The 14697-nt window shown below is 40.9% G+C and overlaps 2 protein-coding genes across 2 annotated transcripts in view; both read right to left on the bottom strand.

Moving 5' to 3' along the window:
• LOC133518607 (galanin receptor type 3) overlaps positions 1–14697 on the bottom strand; it is a 135818-nt gene that overhangs the window by 106346 nt on the left and 14775 nt on the right. The gene's annotated exons all lie outside the window — the stretch shown is intronic.
• LOC133518659 (uncharacterized) lies at positions 5669–10002 on the bottom strand. The gene is made up of 5 exons (XM_061852337.1): positions 9291–10002; positions 8275–9176; positions 7218–7473; positions 6810–7044; positions 5669–5774 (listed from the first exon to the last, which is right to left on the bottom strand). Exons 1-5 carry the CDS (start codon positions 10000–10002, stop codon positions 5669–5671), a joined length of 2211 nt encoding a protein of 736 aa, XP_061708321.1.

Raw genomic sequence — 14697 nt, forward strand, 5'->3', positions numbered from 1 at the left:
AAGGTACCAGCACTGGTTACAGGTGAGCAAGATCCTGATACACTATACAAGGAACTGTCGAATGTGATACATGACGTCCACAAGAATATTTTTAAAACAAAGACTCTAAAGCAAGGATCACTGAAAACAAGGTTTAGTGAATGGGCCACAGTGGGCATCCATAAGAGTAGGAATAGATTGTATGACCTGTATGAAATGAGGAGCATTAACCATGACGAGAATTTTGCAGAATATGTAAGAAAATATTCAAAAGTGTTTAAGAAAGTCTGCGCCGCGGCTAAGTCTGCCTTTATAGGTCAGAAAGTCAGGTCAGCTGACAATAAAGTAAAAGCTACTTGGACTGTAATAAACACTGAAACTGGAAAAACGAAACCCCGTGATGGCCACTACAGACTGAAAGTTCAAGACCGAATATTGTCTGCAGACCTGGATGTTGCTGGCGCCTTTCAACACTTTTTCACCAACATAGCCACAGATGCTACACGGAACTTGAACTCCTCTGTAGCAAAGGCTGGTGTTTACTTGGATACAAACAATGTCAAGAAATGCAGCATGGAATTATACTTCCAATATACTGACCCCCATGAAATCATTAAAACGTTCAAGTCCTTGAAATTAAAGAATACTGAGGACCTTTGGGGGATCTCTGTGAAAGTCATGCAATCTGTAATCGACGTAGTGGCACCGTATTTGGCCGATATATTTAATGCTTGTGTTAGAGAATGTGTATTTCCCGATCTGATGAAGTACAGTAAGGTCATTCCTCTATTTAAAGCGGGCAGCAAAGATGACCTTGGAAATTTTAGACCTATTTCAATACTTCCTGTTCTCAGTAAAGTGTTTGAAAAAATTGTATTAAACCAATTGCTTCGACATTTCAACTCGAATGAACTACTTCAAGATCAGCAATTTGGTTTTACAAGAGGTCGTTCGACGACTGATGCCGCCTCTGTACTAATCAAGCACATATACGACGCCTGGGAACACTCGCTAGATGCTATAGGTGTCTTCTGCGATCTGTCCAAAGCATTTGATTGCGTGGAGCATGACACACTTCTACACAAGCTGAAGCACTACGGTCTGTCAACGGAAGCTCTAAGCCTTGTTAAGTCTTACTTAAACCAAAGAACCCAGAAAGTGGTTGTAAATGGAACGGAGTCTACTGGAATGACTGTAAAGCTCGGAGTTCCACAGGGTTCAATTTTGGGTCCTTTTCTCTTCCTTGTATATATAAATGATCTGCCGAACCTTGTAAAACATAAATGTGAGATAGTCTTATTTGCTGATAACACCTTACTAATTTTCAAAGTTGACAGGAAACTGAGCGATTATAGCCAAGTCAATGAAACTTTGGAAAAGGTACTAGAATGGTTCACAGCAAATAACTTACTTCTTAATGCGAAAAAGACGAAATGTGTCAAATTTTCGCTGCCGAATGTAAGAAAATCTGAAACTATCATCACATTAAATGGCGAAACGCTGGACCTTGTCGAGAATACGGTTTTTCTGGGCCTTACTTTAGATAGTAAACTGCAATGCGCCCCTCACATATCTGCCCTGGCGAAAAGGTAGAGCTCTGCCGCGTATGCAGTAAGAAGAATCAGGCAGTTTACTGACGTGGAGACAGCTCGCCTAGTTTACTTCAGTTACTTTCACAGTATTATGTCTTATGGCATACTGGTGTGGGGCAAAGCAGCTGACATAGAAACCATCTTCGTTCTTCAGAAGAGGGCAATCAGATCCATTTATAACATGGCTTCTCGTGACTCACTGAGAGAACGATTCAAGGAAATAGATATTCTCACAGTAGCTTCACAATACATACTAGATGTGATAATGTATACGCATAAGAATATAAAGTCCTTTAAGAAACTGTCTAATATCCATAGTTATAATACGCGAAATAAACATAAGTTAGTAGTCTCCAAGTTTCGTCTACAGAAAGTTAAAAAATCGTTCATGGGAAACTGTGTAACATTTTATAACAAAGTACCCTTAGAGGCATGGAACCTGCCCTATACTTCATTCAAGCAATACGTCAAAAATGCACTTCTCAAAAAGGGATACTATAAAATAGATGACTACTTGGGAGACACGGAGTCATGGCCAAGTATCCAGTCTCAAAAGCTGCAATAGTTTTGCGTGCAGTGTCCCGGAGAGGCATATGGCGCTGTTGTTTCTAGCTGTTCAACCTTATGTATTAATGTTTGTTATGTTTTAGTTATTTTGATGATGACATTGACATATTAAATACATAGTAGTTATGTATTCTGTAGAACTAGTTTTAAGATTGTTAGCTTAACAGTCTCTTGACGTGAAATATGTATTTCATACAATTTTTTATTTTTTTTATTCTTTGACATTTGGAGAACCTTTACACCTCCAAATCTTATTATTGTGTATTATTATTTTTCTCAGACCGTGGGGACCTTATACATCTCCAAACTTAATGTATTAACCGTGGAGACTATACGTCTCTGTCATATTGTATAATATACTTGACTTGGTACATACTAGTTATGTACAGAATGTAGCATTAGTTTATGAGACTGCTAGTTTAACAGTCCAGACGCGGTTTATTTATTTAGTATAAATTTTATTTTGACACTTGGAGAGACTTTACACCTCCAAATTTTATTAATATTAGTACTCTGACATTGGGGACCTTTTACATCTCCAGATTTAATGTGTTTTTAACCATAGAGACTATACATCTCTATTGTATTGTAGTAATTATTTATTTTAAGATTATTATAATGTAATGTTTACCCAGGTATTGGCTGTTGTATTTATAAAATGTTGTTATGTATTTTTCATGTCACTATATGATGTTACTGTAAATGTTGTATTGACTTGTAAAAGAGCCCTTGAGGCCTACTTGCAGAATAAAATTTTGAATTTTGAATTTTGAACGTGGCGCTCTCCATAGAAAACGAAGCGCCGGAAGCTCCGGCCCGGCCCCGGCCTAGTCTAGCCTGAATCATCCTTAAAACGCAAAATACAGCTATATCCCATCTGAGGGTAGTTGTGTAACGCCTACATCGTGCCGGATGCGGTGTAAGCGGAAGTCGTCATCCTGCTCGCGATCACTTCCGGTGCCGCCCGCGGGCTATCGAGCCATTCTGTTCGTTCGGCACACGAACTTTCAATGCCACAGGATGTCATCTAAGATGGGTTTAGATACAACCAGATATTCTATATATGCACAGATTTCCAATCTATGTGATTGGCTAAAAATAGTTATTTTACAACCCCTTTGGCTGTTTATTGGCGCTCGAGAAAGCGAAAGAATCCAAAATTGAAAGGTCGAATGTGGAGCGTTGCGAGGGATTAAAGGCACGATGGTTAAACAAACTTTGCTACCGAGTGAAATATATATATGTGGGGTAAGGTGCGGTAAGACTATCACCGAGGCAAGATAAACACTTGTATGGAATCCTCATACTGTCTGTCCTGCTCATTATGTCCTCATACTAAACTATGTTCGTATTGTCCCCCTTTACCTTACAACAACATTTTTCACCAACCACCAGGACGAAAATAATGACTGTAAAACATTACAAATCAAATCCAAATGAACGCTATTAAATATTTATCATTTAAAATCATTACTTAAAAGTCAATTAAACACCGTAAAATTTGCTTTGAATTACTTTGCCACTCTTGTGAAAAATAAATAATAGTAATAAATAAATAAATATTATAGGACATTGTTACACAAATTGACTAAGTCCCACAGTAAGCTCAATAAGGCTTGTGTTGAGGGTACTTAGACAACGATATATATAATATATAAATATTTATAAATACTTAAATACATAGAAAACACCCATGACTCAGGAACAAATATCCATGCTCATCACACAAATAAATGCCCTTACCAGGATTTAAACCCGGGACCATCAGCTTCGTAGGCAGGGTCACTACCCACTAGGCCAAACCGGCCGTCATTATTATTATTTATTTATTATGTTTACAAGCCAACGTTCTCAAAATATGTTTGCTCTTTTTAGCCACAGCTGCCCACACTGATATACGTGTTCAACTCAACCCCTATTTATACATCTATCTGCGCGCAATCGATGTCAGTAGGTGCGAACCCTATGTATTCTTTTAGGATATTACTTTAGGAGCTACTATCACATACACGTTGCTCCAAAGTAAAATATGGTAATTTGTTAATTTCTTCGAAAGCGCTACACCGGTTGTTATGATACTTTGTACACTGGTTCTAAATACCCTAATGCATATGTACATTTTGGCTTTGTCCAATGGCTAGGGACACACTGTATAATAAGGGTTCTTAAAATTCAAGGGCCGAAGTTATCAATTACAAAGTACAAGAGTAAATCAATTTGGTTTGTAGATCTCAGGTTAGCATAAAAAATACTACAGTTGTACAATATTGTATGAATTTTCATAACAACACTGCTGTTATGATTCTATAGACAAGCGCCGGTTCGCCCGCGCCTCTAATGAAGTTAATTAAGACATCACTGGCAGTCGTTAGAATGACAAATAGTATGAACTATGCTAAAGATTAAAGTAAGTATGACTATACTATATAATGATAGCATACCAGTAATAAAAAATAAATAAATTAGACACTTCATGGGTGACAGTAATTCTGGCGCAGGACAGGGCTCGGTGCATTGTTGGATACATATGTACTTACAGGATTCTTCTTCTATTTAATTTATTTTTGTAAAAATCGATCGTATATGTAGATCTGTTCTTATGCTGTAGGAACTTGTATGTGTACATTTAGTTGGACAAAAACTTTGTATAATTTATTACATTTCTATAAGTGAGAACCTGTAGTTGGCTCTATAATTATTTTGTAAGTTCAAGATATATATAGCGTTGTTGGTTTTCCATATACTAACATTAAAAAAATGGAGTAGACAAAAACATATGTACACGACCTTATTGTTGTTATAGGACGCGTGTGGGTGGGTACATATATTTCTGGAACGTTGGTTTGTAAAGATTTTTGTGAAGTCGACTGTACACTAAGTACCCTATCATTTATACCACGTTTCCAATATCACTGTATTAAAGGGGTGACAGACGTATGAGTAATAAAATCGCGAATTTAATATTCGCGAACTTGCTCGGGTCGACGTCGATGTCTGTCGTGCGTGTTAATAACTATGTTTTAAACTAAAATAATAATAAAAACCCTACTCTTAATCATAAAATTTTAAACCATTTTATGCCAAAAAATACACACAATTTTGGAAAAGAGCTGATACTCTACGAATTGCAGGATATTTTTTTACAAGAAAACTCGCTTTCTCGTAAAAAAAAACCGCATCGATTTTTTTTGAAACCGCACCGTTTCAAAGCTACGCTGCCACAGACACACACACACACAGACATTGGCGTCAAACGTATAACATCCCTCTTTTTATGTCGGGGGTTAATAACATCCCTCTTTTTGCGTCACGAATTGAAACTGGGTTCCATTAAATTGAAAAAAAAAACTTTTATTTCAGATTAAAGGTCTATACATGGTTAGTAAACATTAAAAAAAAAATCTTATTACTAGTGTTAGTACAATATAAAAAGTATATATACTTAACTAAAACTTACAACTAATCAGTCACTGCATGCAATATCTGCCAACGATTGAGCATGGGGCCATTTTCGCGTTCCATAAACACGCTCAGATGCTGTTGGGGGCGCGCAGGCGACGCATCAGTGAGGCGCACCTCTTGCGCATCATCGCCGCAAAGCTGTCAATCTGTGCCTCCGCAAACATACCAGAGGCACTACAAAATCGCACAATATTATGATGGTTTCGTCAATGTCATGAGTGTGCTCGTAGGGCGTGACGTTGTTCGGTAGTTGGTGCCAGGTGTTGACTAAATAATAGTTAAACGCGTTTCAAGAATAATTCTTCATTAGCTGCACACTTCCATGTTAGTTCACTGCATAATAAGCTATCAATTACACTTTAAACAACATTAATCATCATCATCATCGTCTCCTAGCCGTTTTCGGCCACAGCAATTGCTTTCTACCGCTGATAGTGTCGCTGGTGCGGTCTCAGGTGACTGACGTAGCCAATCTTAGCAGCGAATGTGCGGCCACACTCGCTGCAGCCGCATTAAACAACATTAATGAGCACAAATTAAAAAATATTCTCGACACTACATCGCCACTGTGAAGTTCAACCGGAAATCCGGAGTACGAGTTAAAAAGTCGGGAATTTATAATAACGTCAAACGTGATGGTCACAAGCAATTCGCATCCACACACTGCAGAAACAAAATGGTAGATCGCGCGATTCGCGGCAGTGATATAGCTCCTCTAATACATGATGGCCCAGCGCTGGACCAGTGAGATGGCCATGTGATGGTTGAGACTGTTGAGAACACGCACTGTAGAAAATTACATGAAATATAGCCCGAATGAAAACACGCACGAAACGTTTAGCCATTTATTTTAGAGTGACATGACAAAATCATGAAAAAATATAAATTAAAATATTTGACATTGCTGATCTCAAAAGAGTTTGCAACATCCTCCCACCTTGGGCAAGAGGCCCAAAACTCTTCTCTATATGTCGCCAGCCTGTATTTCGCGTGGGTACAGGCGTTGAACTGCTTGTGTGAACTCTCCATCTGCTGTGCGCACGTTAGCCACTCTTACGCAACCGTCTGTACCGGGGAAAGTTTCTACAATCCTCCCTAAAAGCCACTTAATACGCTTTGAGTCAGTTTCTATCAAAACTACGTCACCTACCCTTAAATTAGAGTCCCTCTCTTTGCCCTTCTGGATAAGCAACTGTATGTTCTTGTTACTGAGCCTGTTGATCACTGTGGAACTGGTAAGGTAAGTTTCGTTTCATGAGGTCCTTCAAAGAGCGTATGAGACGCTCCCACCAATCTTCCCGCCATGGCGCTGCAGGAGAACTAAACTTCCTCTTAATGTTCCTCACGTTCAGAGTCATCAGAAGATTATCAGCTTCGTGGAAGTTAGAATTATCCGTGTATTTTGTGTCAACTCTTCCACGTCTCGGGATAAATCTTCGTAAGGCTATGAGAAAAGCTTCTGTCATTAGTGGTTTGGTAATTCGATATGCACGGCTCGGTAAACTGCACACATGAACAAAATTATCCCAACCTTCCCTCCGGACCGCAGAAAAGAAAGACCGGCTATTAGGTCTATAATGTACTTAAAGATGAAAGTCAGTGTAGATAGAAACGTACTATAATCTGCAGTGTTGTTAGCGAGCACTACTTTCTTACTTTCTTTCAACTTATATTCATTTTCTAATACTACGTTCATTAAGACACTGCATGTGTTCATAACAGGTCCTTGAAGCGTCCATCCAAATTTAGTTTTTATTGCCACGAGGTTATTGTTCAGTTTTAAGAAACTCTCCGTGAGCAACACGCCTGCATGGTCTGCGCCGATCAACAGCCCGATGTCAGGTGCTGCCGCATCCCCCCGCGGGTTGCCCACCTTGTCGTGGTGGAGGGGCTTAGTAGCCGTGGCTTGGTCACCCACGGTGAAGCGAAGAGGCAACCAGGGCCGGCCTGTTTGAGGTGCGGGCTGGCCCGAGGAGGACGCTCCAAGTGGGCTTGGTGAGCCCGCTTGTGACGCGCTGGAGGTGGACCGTCGAGGAAGAGGAGTGTCGGTATTGCGGTGAGCCGTTCTCCCTATCCTCGACGGCCGAGGTGGGATCGCAGGGGAAGAGGCGTGATGGTATCACGATGCGCCACTCTCCCTATCCCCTGCGATCTTGGCGGGGCCGTTCCGCAGTAGCGGCGTTGGTGGGGCTGCAGAGGAAGAGGAGTGTCGGTATTACGGTGTGCCGTTCTCCCTGTCCTCTGCAGCCGAGTTGTGGTTTGCGGCAGAACCATGGACCTCATCTGCCGCCGGGCGCTGGGAGTTTTCTGGCGCCCGTGGCCTCCTTGTGGCGGGCTCGGGGGGGTCCGCTACACTGCAGGACGGAGGCCGAGGAGGAAGGCGCGTCGAACCATCTGGCGCGCCTAGCGTGAAGGGCCTTCGGGCATTTGCGAGGGAGCCGCTCGCGGGCGGCTGCCGCCGGTGGGGTCGCGGATGAGTGCGCAAGCGTTCCCGTAACCCCACCAATAAGGCGGCGAGGTGACATATGGGGGGTTTTTAGTGGGTATACCGTCGGCCTCATTAGCCTGGACGGGAGTCCCACATAACCACTCGGGTCGCCCCCCGCACCCGGGTGGTATGCGGAATGCATTTTCCCCCCTAGAAAAAAAAAAAAAAAAAAAAAAAAAAAGGTGCTGCCGCATCGCCGACGTCGCTCAGCGTAATATTATGTTTCTGTAACTCTTTAAACATCTCATGGTCTACATTTAAACGAGGAACATACCCGCAGAGCGTAGACTTGTCTCGCGCGGTCATTGTACATTCAAATTTCTTATCCAAGCTTGCTAGCGTGAACTCGTAGGTATGAAATAGTTCCTTCTTAGTTTCAATCCCGCCAAAAAGACAATTTGACACGATTTCTTTGCCGACAGGTTTCAAGTCTAAATTTTCTATTATATCGCGACGTAAATAAGTCTTCTGTGCACCCGAATCAATAAAGCATCGTACCCGTATACATTTCTTATCGCTCATAATATTCGCCATGAACGTTTGCAACAGTGTAGTACTAGCCTTATATTGAGTTACGTTATTATTTAAATTTGACGTTTCAACATTCGAAGTTTTTTCAGTTTCATTTTGACTTGACGTTTTAATGTCAGGGCACATCAATACAGAATGACGTTTGGAGCAGAAAAGGCATTTTGTGAAATTTTTGCATCTTTTCGCATTATGTCCGGTTTTTAAACATATAAGGCACGCTCCTTTTTTATTTAGCATTTCCTTCCTAGCTTCATACGACATTTTGTTAGCTTTGTAGCACTCGAAACTGCTATGCGATGCCTTTTCACACCAAACGCAACAAATCTTCTTACCTGCGTCTTCCGTTGACACCAAGCATGCCGCGGTGGGTTGAGTAGAAACGCTATGCAAACTGTCACCCGATGCTATCCCGGTGCGCGCGAGCTGGATCCGCTCTTCCGACTCCACTTCGCGTTTCAGGAACTGCATAAGCTGGTTCAGATGATCGTCGCCCTTCTCCTCCAGTACATGGGATCTCTGCCATGCTCGTAAAACAGATTCGGGCAAGGCGGACTCAACTAAAGGGAAAAGTAAAGCAGCGTATTTATCTATAGTGACACCTAAGCTTTCTAATGCTTGCAATTGCGTATTTAATTTATCGTATAAGTGGCCTAATTTATAAGAAGTATTACCTTTTGCTTGTGCTAGTACAAGATTAAGCAGTTCACGCACATAAATGTCGATCAACATTTCGTCACGTGCAAACCTGGACTTCAATTGCTCCACAGCCTTCTTGTAGTTATCTCCCGACGGCGGAAAACTCTCGACGATCTCTCGCGCTGGAGTATCTGGAACAGTGCACTGGTAAAGGTACTGAAACTTATCTCCATCGTCTATTGTCTCGTCGTCGTCGATTTTCTGAAATTGACACCAAAAACCAATCCAATTTTTCGTATTGCCGTGAAACTTCCGTAACTCAAATTTCGGTAGACGGAATCGTCTTGAATGACAAGCACTACTGCGTGCCGACTTCTCACAACATTGATGAGATTTTTGTGTGTTATTCGACACATCGCTGCCGCTAGACTTGCAAGACCTCTTCATGCGTTCGTTCTTCCGAGAAACGCTTTCGTACATGACTTTTATACGCTCCCAGTCGCTTAGATACTTATCGCTGGTCATGCAATCTACATAAATTTCATCTTCAGTCATCTCGTCCGTTTTTAGCCACTGTTCTTTTATACGTAGGTCAACGTTGAACAGGGAATCGGCTCGAAGCTGGAGTTTGTTGAAGGCCGCGGTGATTTCGTCGATATTTGTTGACTCTAAATTAGCTTCAAATTCGTTTTTCGCGGTTGTAAAAAGCCTCCTGGCTATACCTCTTTCTTTTCGTAATATTTCCATTTTAATTAACGGTCGCCAGATGTAGGAAATTACATGAAATATAGCCCGAATGAAAACACGCACGAAACGTTTAGCCATTTATTTTAGAGTGACATGACAAAATCATGAAAAAATATAAATTAAAATATTTGACATTGCTGATCTCAAAAGAGTTTGCAACAACGCACTATGGAATTGGCAACGTGTAGATGCGTAACGCAACATCGCTTGCCCGCTACATTTTATCCCGCCGCGCCATAAGCCATTCGACACCACTACCCTCTCTACATGCTGGCCCATCTTAATGGCCAGTATGATGGCTAATCGTGTAGAGCGCCAATCGACGTACGAGCCAGAGCGGGTTACGAGCAAAATTCAAAATTGACGAGGCCAGTTAACAAATTAAGATCGTCAACCTGTAAGTCCACGAACTTAATCTAGAGATACAAATGTCCCGCGACATGTGTCGACGACATGTCAATCGGAGTCGAGCGACACACACTGGCGACACGTTGTCACGCGATGTTGCCAAACACGTCGCGCCACTGCATCCGACATCGCTGGCATGTCGCGGGACATTTTTCACCAAGTCTAGGTATCCCTGGCATTGCTCGTTTGTCTATCATGAAGAATCTCTTATTCACATCAAACTAACACTTGTATCAGAAGGTATGTTGTTTTACAGCTCACTTTACAGCCACCTAAAGTTAAGTATGATCAGTCGAGTACCGTCCATACGGTTAACTGAAAATAAACCTTACTGTAAACACATAAGGTCTACCTCTGTTTAGAGTGTTGCTGAACAGACGCTATCAGCTACATCGGAGCAGTCAAGGCGCTCACAAATATCTGAACGCGCCTCTATTGTCAACGCGTTAGAGTGCATGTTTAGATGTTTTTGAACACCACGGCAGCTCCGATATATCTGATGGCGACTGTACCGTTGTCCACACAGTTAGTCACTCGTAAACTTTAATACAATAGACATAAGGTATACGTCTGGTCAGTGGTGTTGATGTTAGTGGCTTTTACTATCATGTCGCTATAACTGTAATGTGAAAAAGCGGTAGATCGAAAGAGGGATTGGTTTATACCAGATTGACAAAGAATGGTGTTGTGTTTTTGAGAGTTAACATGTGTGCTGTTTAAAGTCCTAATACAATACCACTGCGCGATTACCGCGCGAGTAAGCGATGCGACTACCACATGGTCGCGCGATAATAAAAACTAGGTGTCCTAATAGACGGTGCTCACCGCAGGGTGACCCGACGACGCGACGCAATTTTCACGGAGATGTCAATAAAGACATCAAGCGGAACGCGCGATGTCTTTATGTACTAAGTTCGCGCGAAACAGATTTTTAAAAATTTAAGTATAGCGACCGCGTCGGCCGGTTGTCAATTAGGACACCTATTCGAGCTCAATATGTTTAATCGTGCAAATTTTCAATAATGGCGTAGTTGCGTTGTATTAGGACGACGCCTTATTAATTATAAAGTATCTAGGCGCTCCCCAATCCGGTACGCCGTATATAACACTTTATAATACCAATGTGGGAGCACCTTTAGCCACGTCACGTAAGCTGAAGACGCTGATGCAAATCCAGCCTCCGCCTCTGGAGGTCAATTTTTGTTTAGTATATGACATCTATTTCAATTCATAATCAGTGACTCTTTGGGTAGAGCTATGAATCATGCTTCCGCGAACCGGATGATAAAGCAATATTATGATTTATGACGTCGCTGTGATCTAATGAAGGATCGCGACCTGTCGTGATTAATTTGAATTTAATTGTCATTTTGGTGGACGAAAAATGTACTGAATGAATTTAGTTATTTTATAAAAGAACCTATTTGTTTAAATATGCCAATCACTTTACATGCAAATGCATTCTGTTGTAAATATTTTGCGGATGCTGAAGCTGCAGGTTCGATTCCGAACTGGCTTCTATTCAGTTCAAATAATGTATTTTCAGCACTACTTTAGGGGCCTTTTTTTTTTGTATTAACCGTTTCACAGACCAGATCTTCAAATTGTAAAAATTGACTATTCAAGCTAAACGTTACTTTTGATACTGATAGATCATAACTTTTTTGATCCATAAGAAATCTAGATCAAATTCTTAACCTGTTATTAACATCAGATTACGCCTCATAGACCTAAATCCTACATAAGAAAAATATGCGATGTGGTAAAATATACTTAAAAAGTGTTTCACTTTTGCCTTATATGTATATCGGCACTACCCGTTCAATGTTGTAAGTTCATAGTTTCCTGCTACCCAAAGGTTGTCTGGAAGAGATTGCTTCTTAGCGATAAGACCGCCTGTTGTTACCTAAATTTTACGTGTTTTTTCATTTCCTGTCTATTTTTAAATGTATGGTGCACAATAAAGAATATTTACTTACTTACTTACTTACTTACTTACTTACTTACTTACTTACAGTATCTGATTATGCCCTATAAGGAGGTTTTCAGAAAAAAGTTTACTCTTACAACCGTTACAACTCTTGGGTTATTTCCACTCAGAATCACGAGGACTATTGATTAAAACACAGAAAAGTATCCCCAGTTTATCATACAAATATTACAAATACTAGTAGCACAGAGCCACGGAGCGCGCCATGCCGGGCATTAAACTTCAACACCGGGTGAGGAATGTCGAGATCCGACGCCGCACCAAGGTGCGAGACGTGGGTGAGGTCATTACCAAGCTGAAATGGAATTGGGCGGGACATGATGGCAGGTGGACCAGAATGTTGACAGATTGGTGGCCGCTCTCGGATGAAAGAAGCGCCTGGTGTCCGTTGGCCCGTTGGGTGGATGACATTCGAATAATCGCGGGACACTTCTAGATGTGACTAGCCCAGGACCGGGATAAGTGACGTACACGAAGAGAGGCCTATGCTCAGCAGTGGGCGAATGGAGGCTAAATTGATGATCATGATGATGATCATACAAATTATGGGTGTCAGTTTTGTGACGGTCCATACAAAATATATGAAAAATGCGTCACAAAACTGAAAATGAATTTTTTGGGGCACTTTTTTTTTTCATTATTAAATCAATAGTTCTCATGATCCTGAGTAGAATTAACCCAAAAGTCAATGAAGTTAAATTATACTTTTTTTTTTCTGAAATTGCCCACGTTAAGAAAAAAATAAAGCCGTCACTGTTATAAAGTTATAATATATTTCCATCGGAATTTCTTGGTAACACAATACTCAAGTTTTGATTAAACTTCCAATATGAAGGTTTATGCTTTCTTGGAATAATTGATAACAAGAATCTTGAGATCACTGACTTTCGTGATTAAAATGTACTCGAAAGTGATTGGATCGTTATTTCGCTAAGAAATTATTAATCACTTTTTCAATAGTCTGGGTTTAACTTTATTACTAATAAAATAAGTAATGGGTAAAATATGGATAGCTGTTAAAAAACACGTTTTAATAACGGGTAAGTTTTTAACTATAGAAATAATTACGTAACGATACGAATGATTTTTAAAAGACTTCTTCGTTTATATTTTTTAAAGAATTACTTATTTAAGACTTCTGGTGTTGGGTGTCTATTGGAGACGGTACAGATGTAGTGCGTAATTATTTTCAATCGTTTATTCACGGAAACTTACGAACGTGCCTTGCTATTTCAGTCAGTCTCGGTACAAAAAGTACTGACCTTGACTGAACTAGCATGACAAATACGAACGTTTCCGAGAAAATACGATGCAGAACAAATTATGCACTACATCTCTGTAATCGCTTACCTGCCGATTAGTCTGCTCGTTTGCCTACTATATCATAAATAAAAAAAAACTTGTATTCTACGCGCCGACAGAAGGGTCCTTACGCTCCATCCTCCATGTGCATAATGCGCACATGAACCATAATGATAAGGTACCTTCTCTGATGGAAAGCCGCAATTGAAGGCGTGGCTCTCCAAGTGTCACGTAAATAAAACCAAAAAAGTTTATGAAATTCATGTTTTACGTGTAAGGAATCTTAGGGCAGTTTCAGACTAGCGTATTTTTACGCGCGTATACGGTTGTTTCGGCGGTTCGAGCTTATGAGCGCATTACACTTCCTTACATTTGGTTTTTACATCTAGTCTTTACGAACTTACGCGCTCGTATTAAACGCTCTGCAGGCAGCAGACAATTTTGCACATTGTAGAGCTGGTACTAGGACTGTCAGTTGCAGAGAGAGGTGACCTCCCTGCATACAATCAGTCTATGCAGGGGTCACCTCTCTCTGCAGCTGACTGTACATACATATTCTTATTACAGCCTAGACTTTGTCTACGAGTGCCTCATCAAGTATTCATGCTCGAACCAACTGCGTTCGGAATTGGATGAATATGATATTCGCGTAGCAGTGTTACCACAAAATGAGAGTAGTTGAATCATTTCATGTACTTTGTAAGTAGACTAATGATAATAAAACGTTGTTTAACTAAAATTCACAGATATCATTTCAGATCTAGAGCAGAGCCCAACTGGGGAAGTACCTTACAGAAAACCGCAGCCAATTAACACTAAACACTTCTCATAGTGTTGTGTTCCTGCCGGTGAGTAAGGTTGCCAGAGCTCAACGAGGGTACGGAGTGTTAGGCTGTTAGGGTTGGCAACACGCATGTAGCACCTCTGGAGTTACAGGCGTACAGTCAACCAATTTGAATCTTAGGCCACTAAAGAACCTTGTCGCTTTAACTACT

The sequence above is a fragment of the Cydia pomonella genome, chromosome 6, assembly GCF_033807575.1.
Source record: "Cydia pomonella isolate Wapato2018A chromosome 6, ilCydPomo1, whole genome shotgun sequence".
NCBI classification, from domain to species: domain Eukaryota; kingdom Metazoa; phylum Arthropoda; class Insecta; order Lepidoptera; family Tortricidae; genus Cydia; species Cydia pomonella.

Excerpts from the sequence above, each read along its gene's own strand:
- LOC133518659 (XM_061852337.1), bottom strand. The coding sequence starts at position 10,002 with ATGGAAATATTACGAAAAGAAAGAGGTATAGCCAGGAGGCTTTTTACA. Across the intron at positions 9,177-9,290 it reads TGTACTAGCACAAGCAAAAG|TTGAGTCCGCCTTGCCCGAA; the intron begins GTAATACTTCTT and ends TTTTCCCTTTAG. Across the intron at positions 7,045-7,217 it reads TAACAACACTGCAGATTATA|CCTTACGAAGATTTATCCCG; the intron begins GTACGTTTCTAT and ends CTTTTCTCATAG.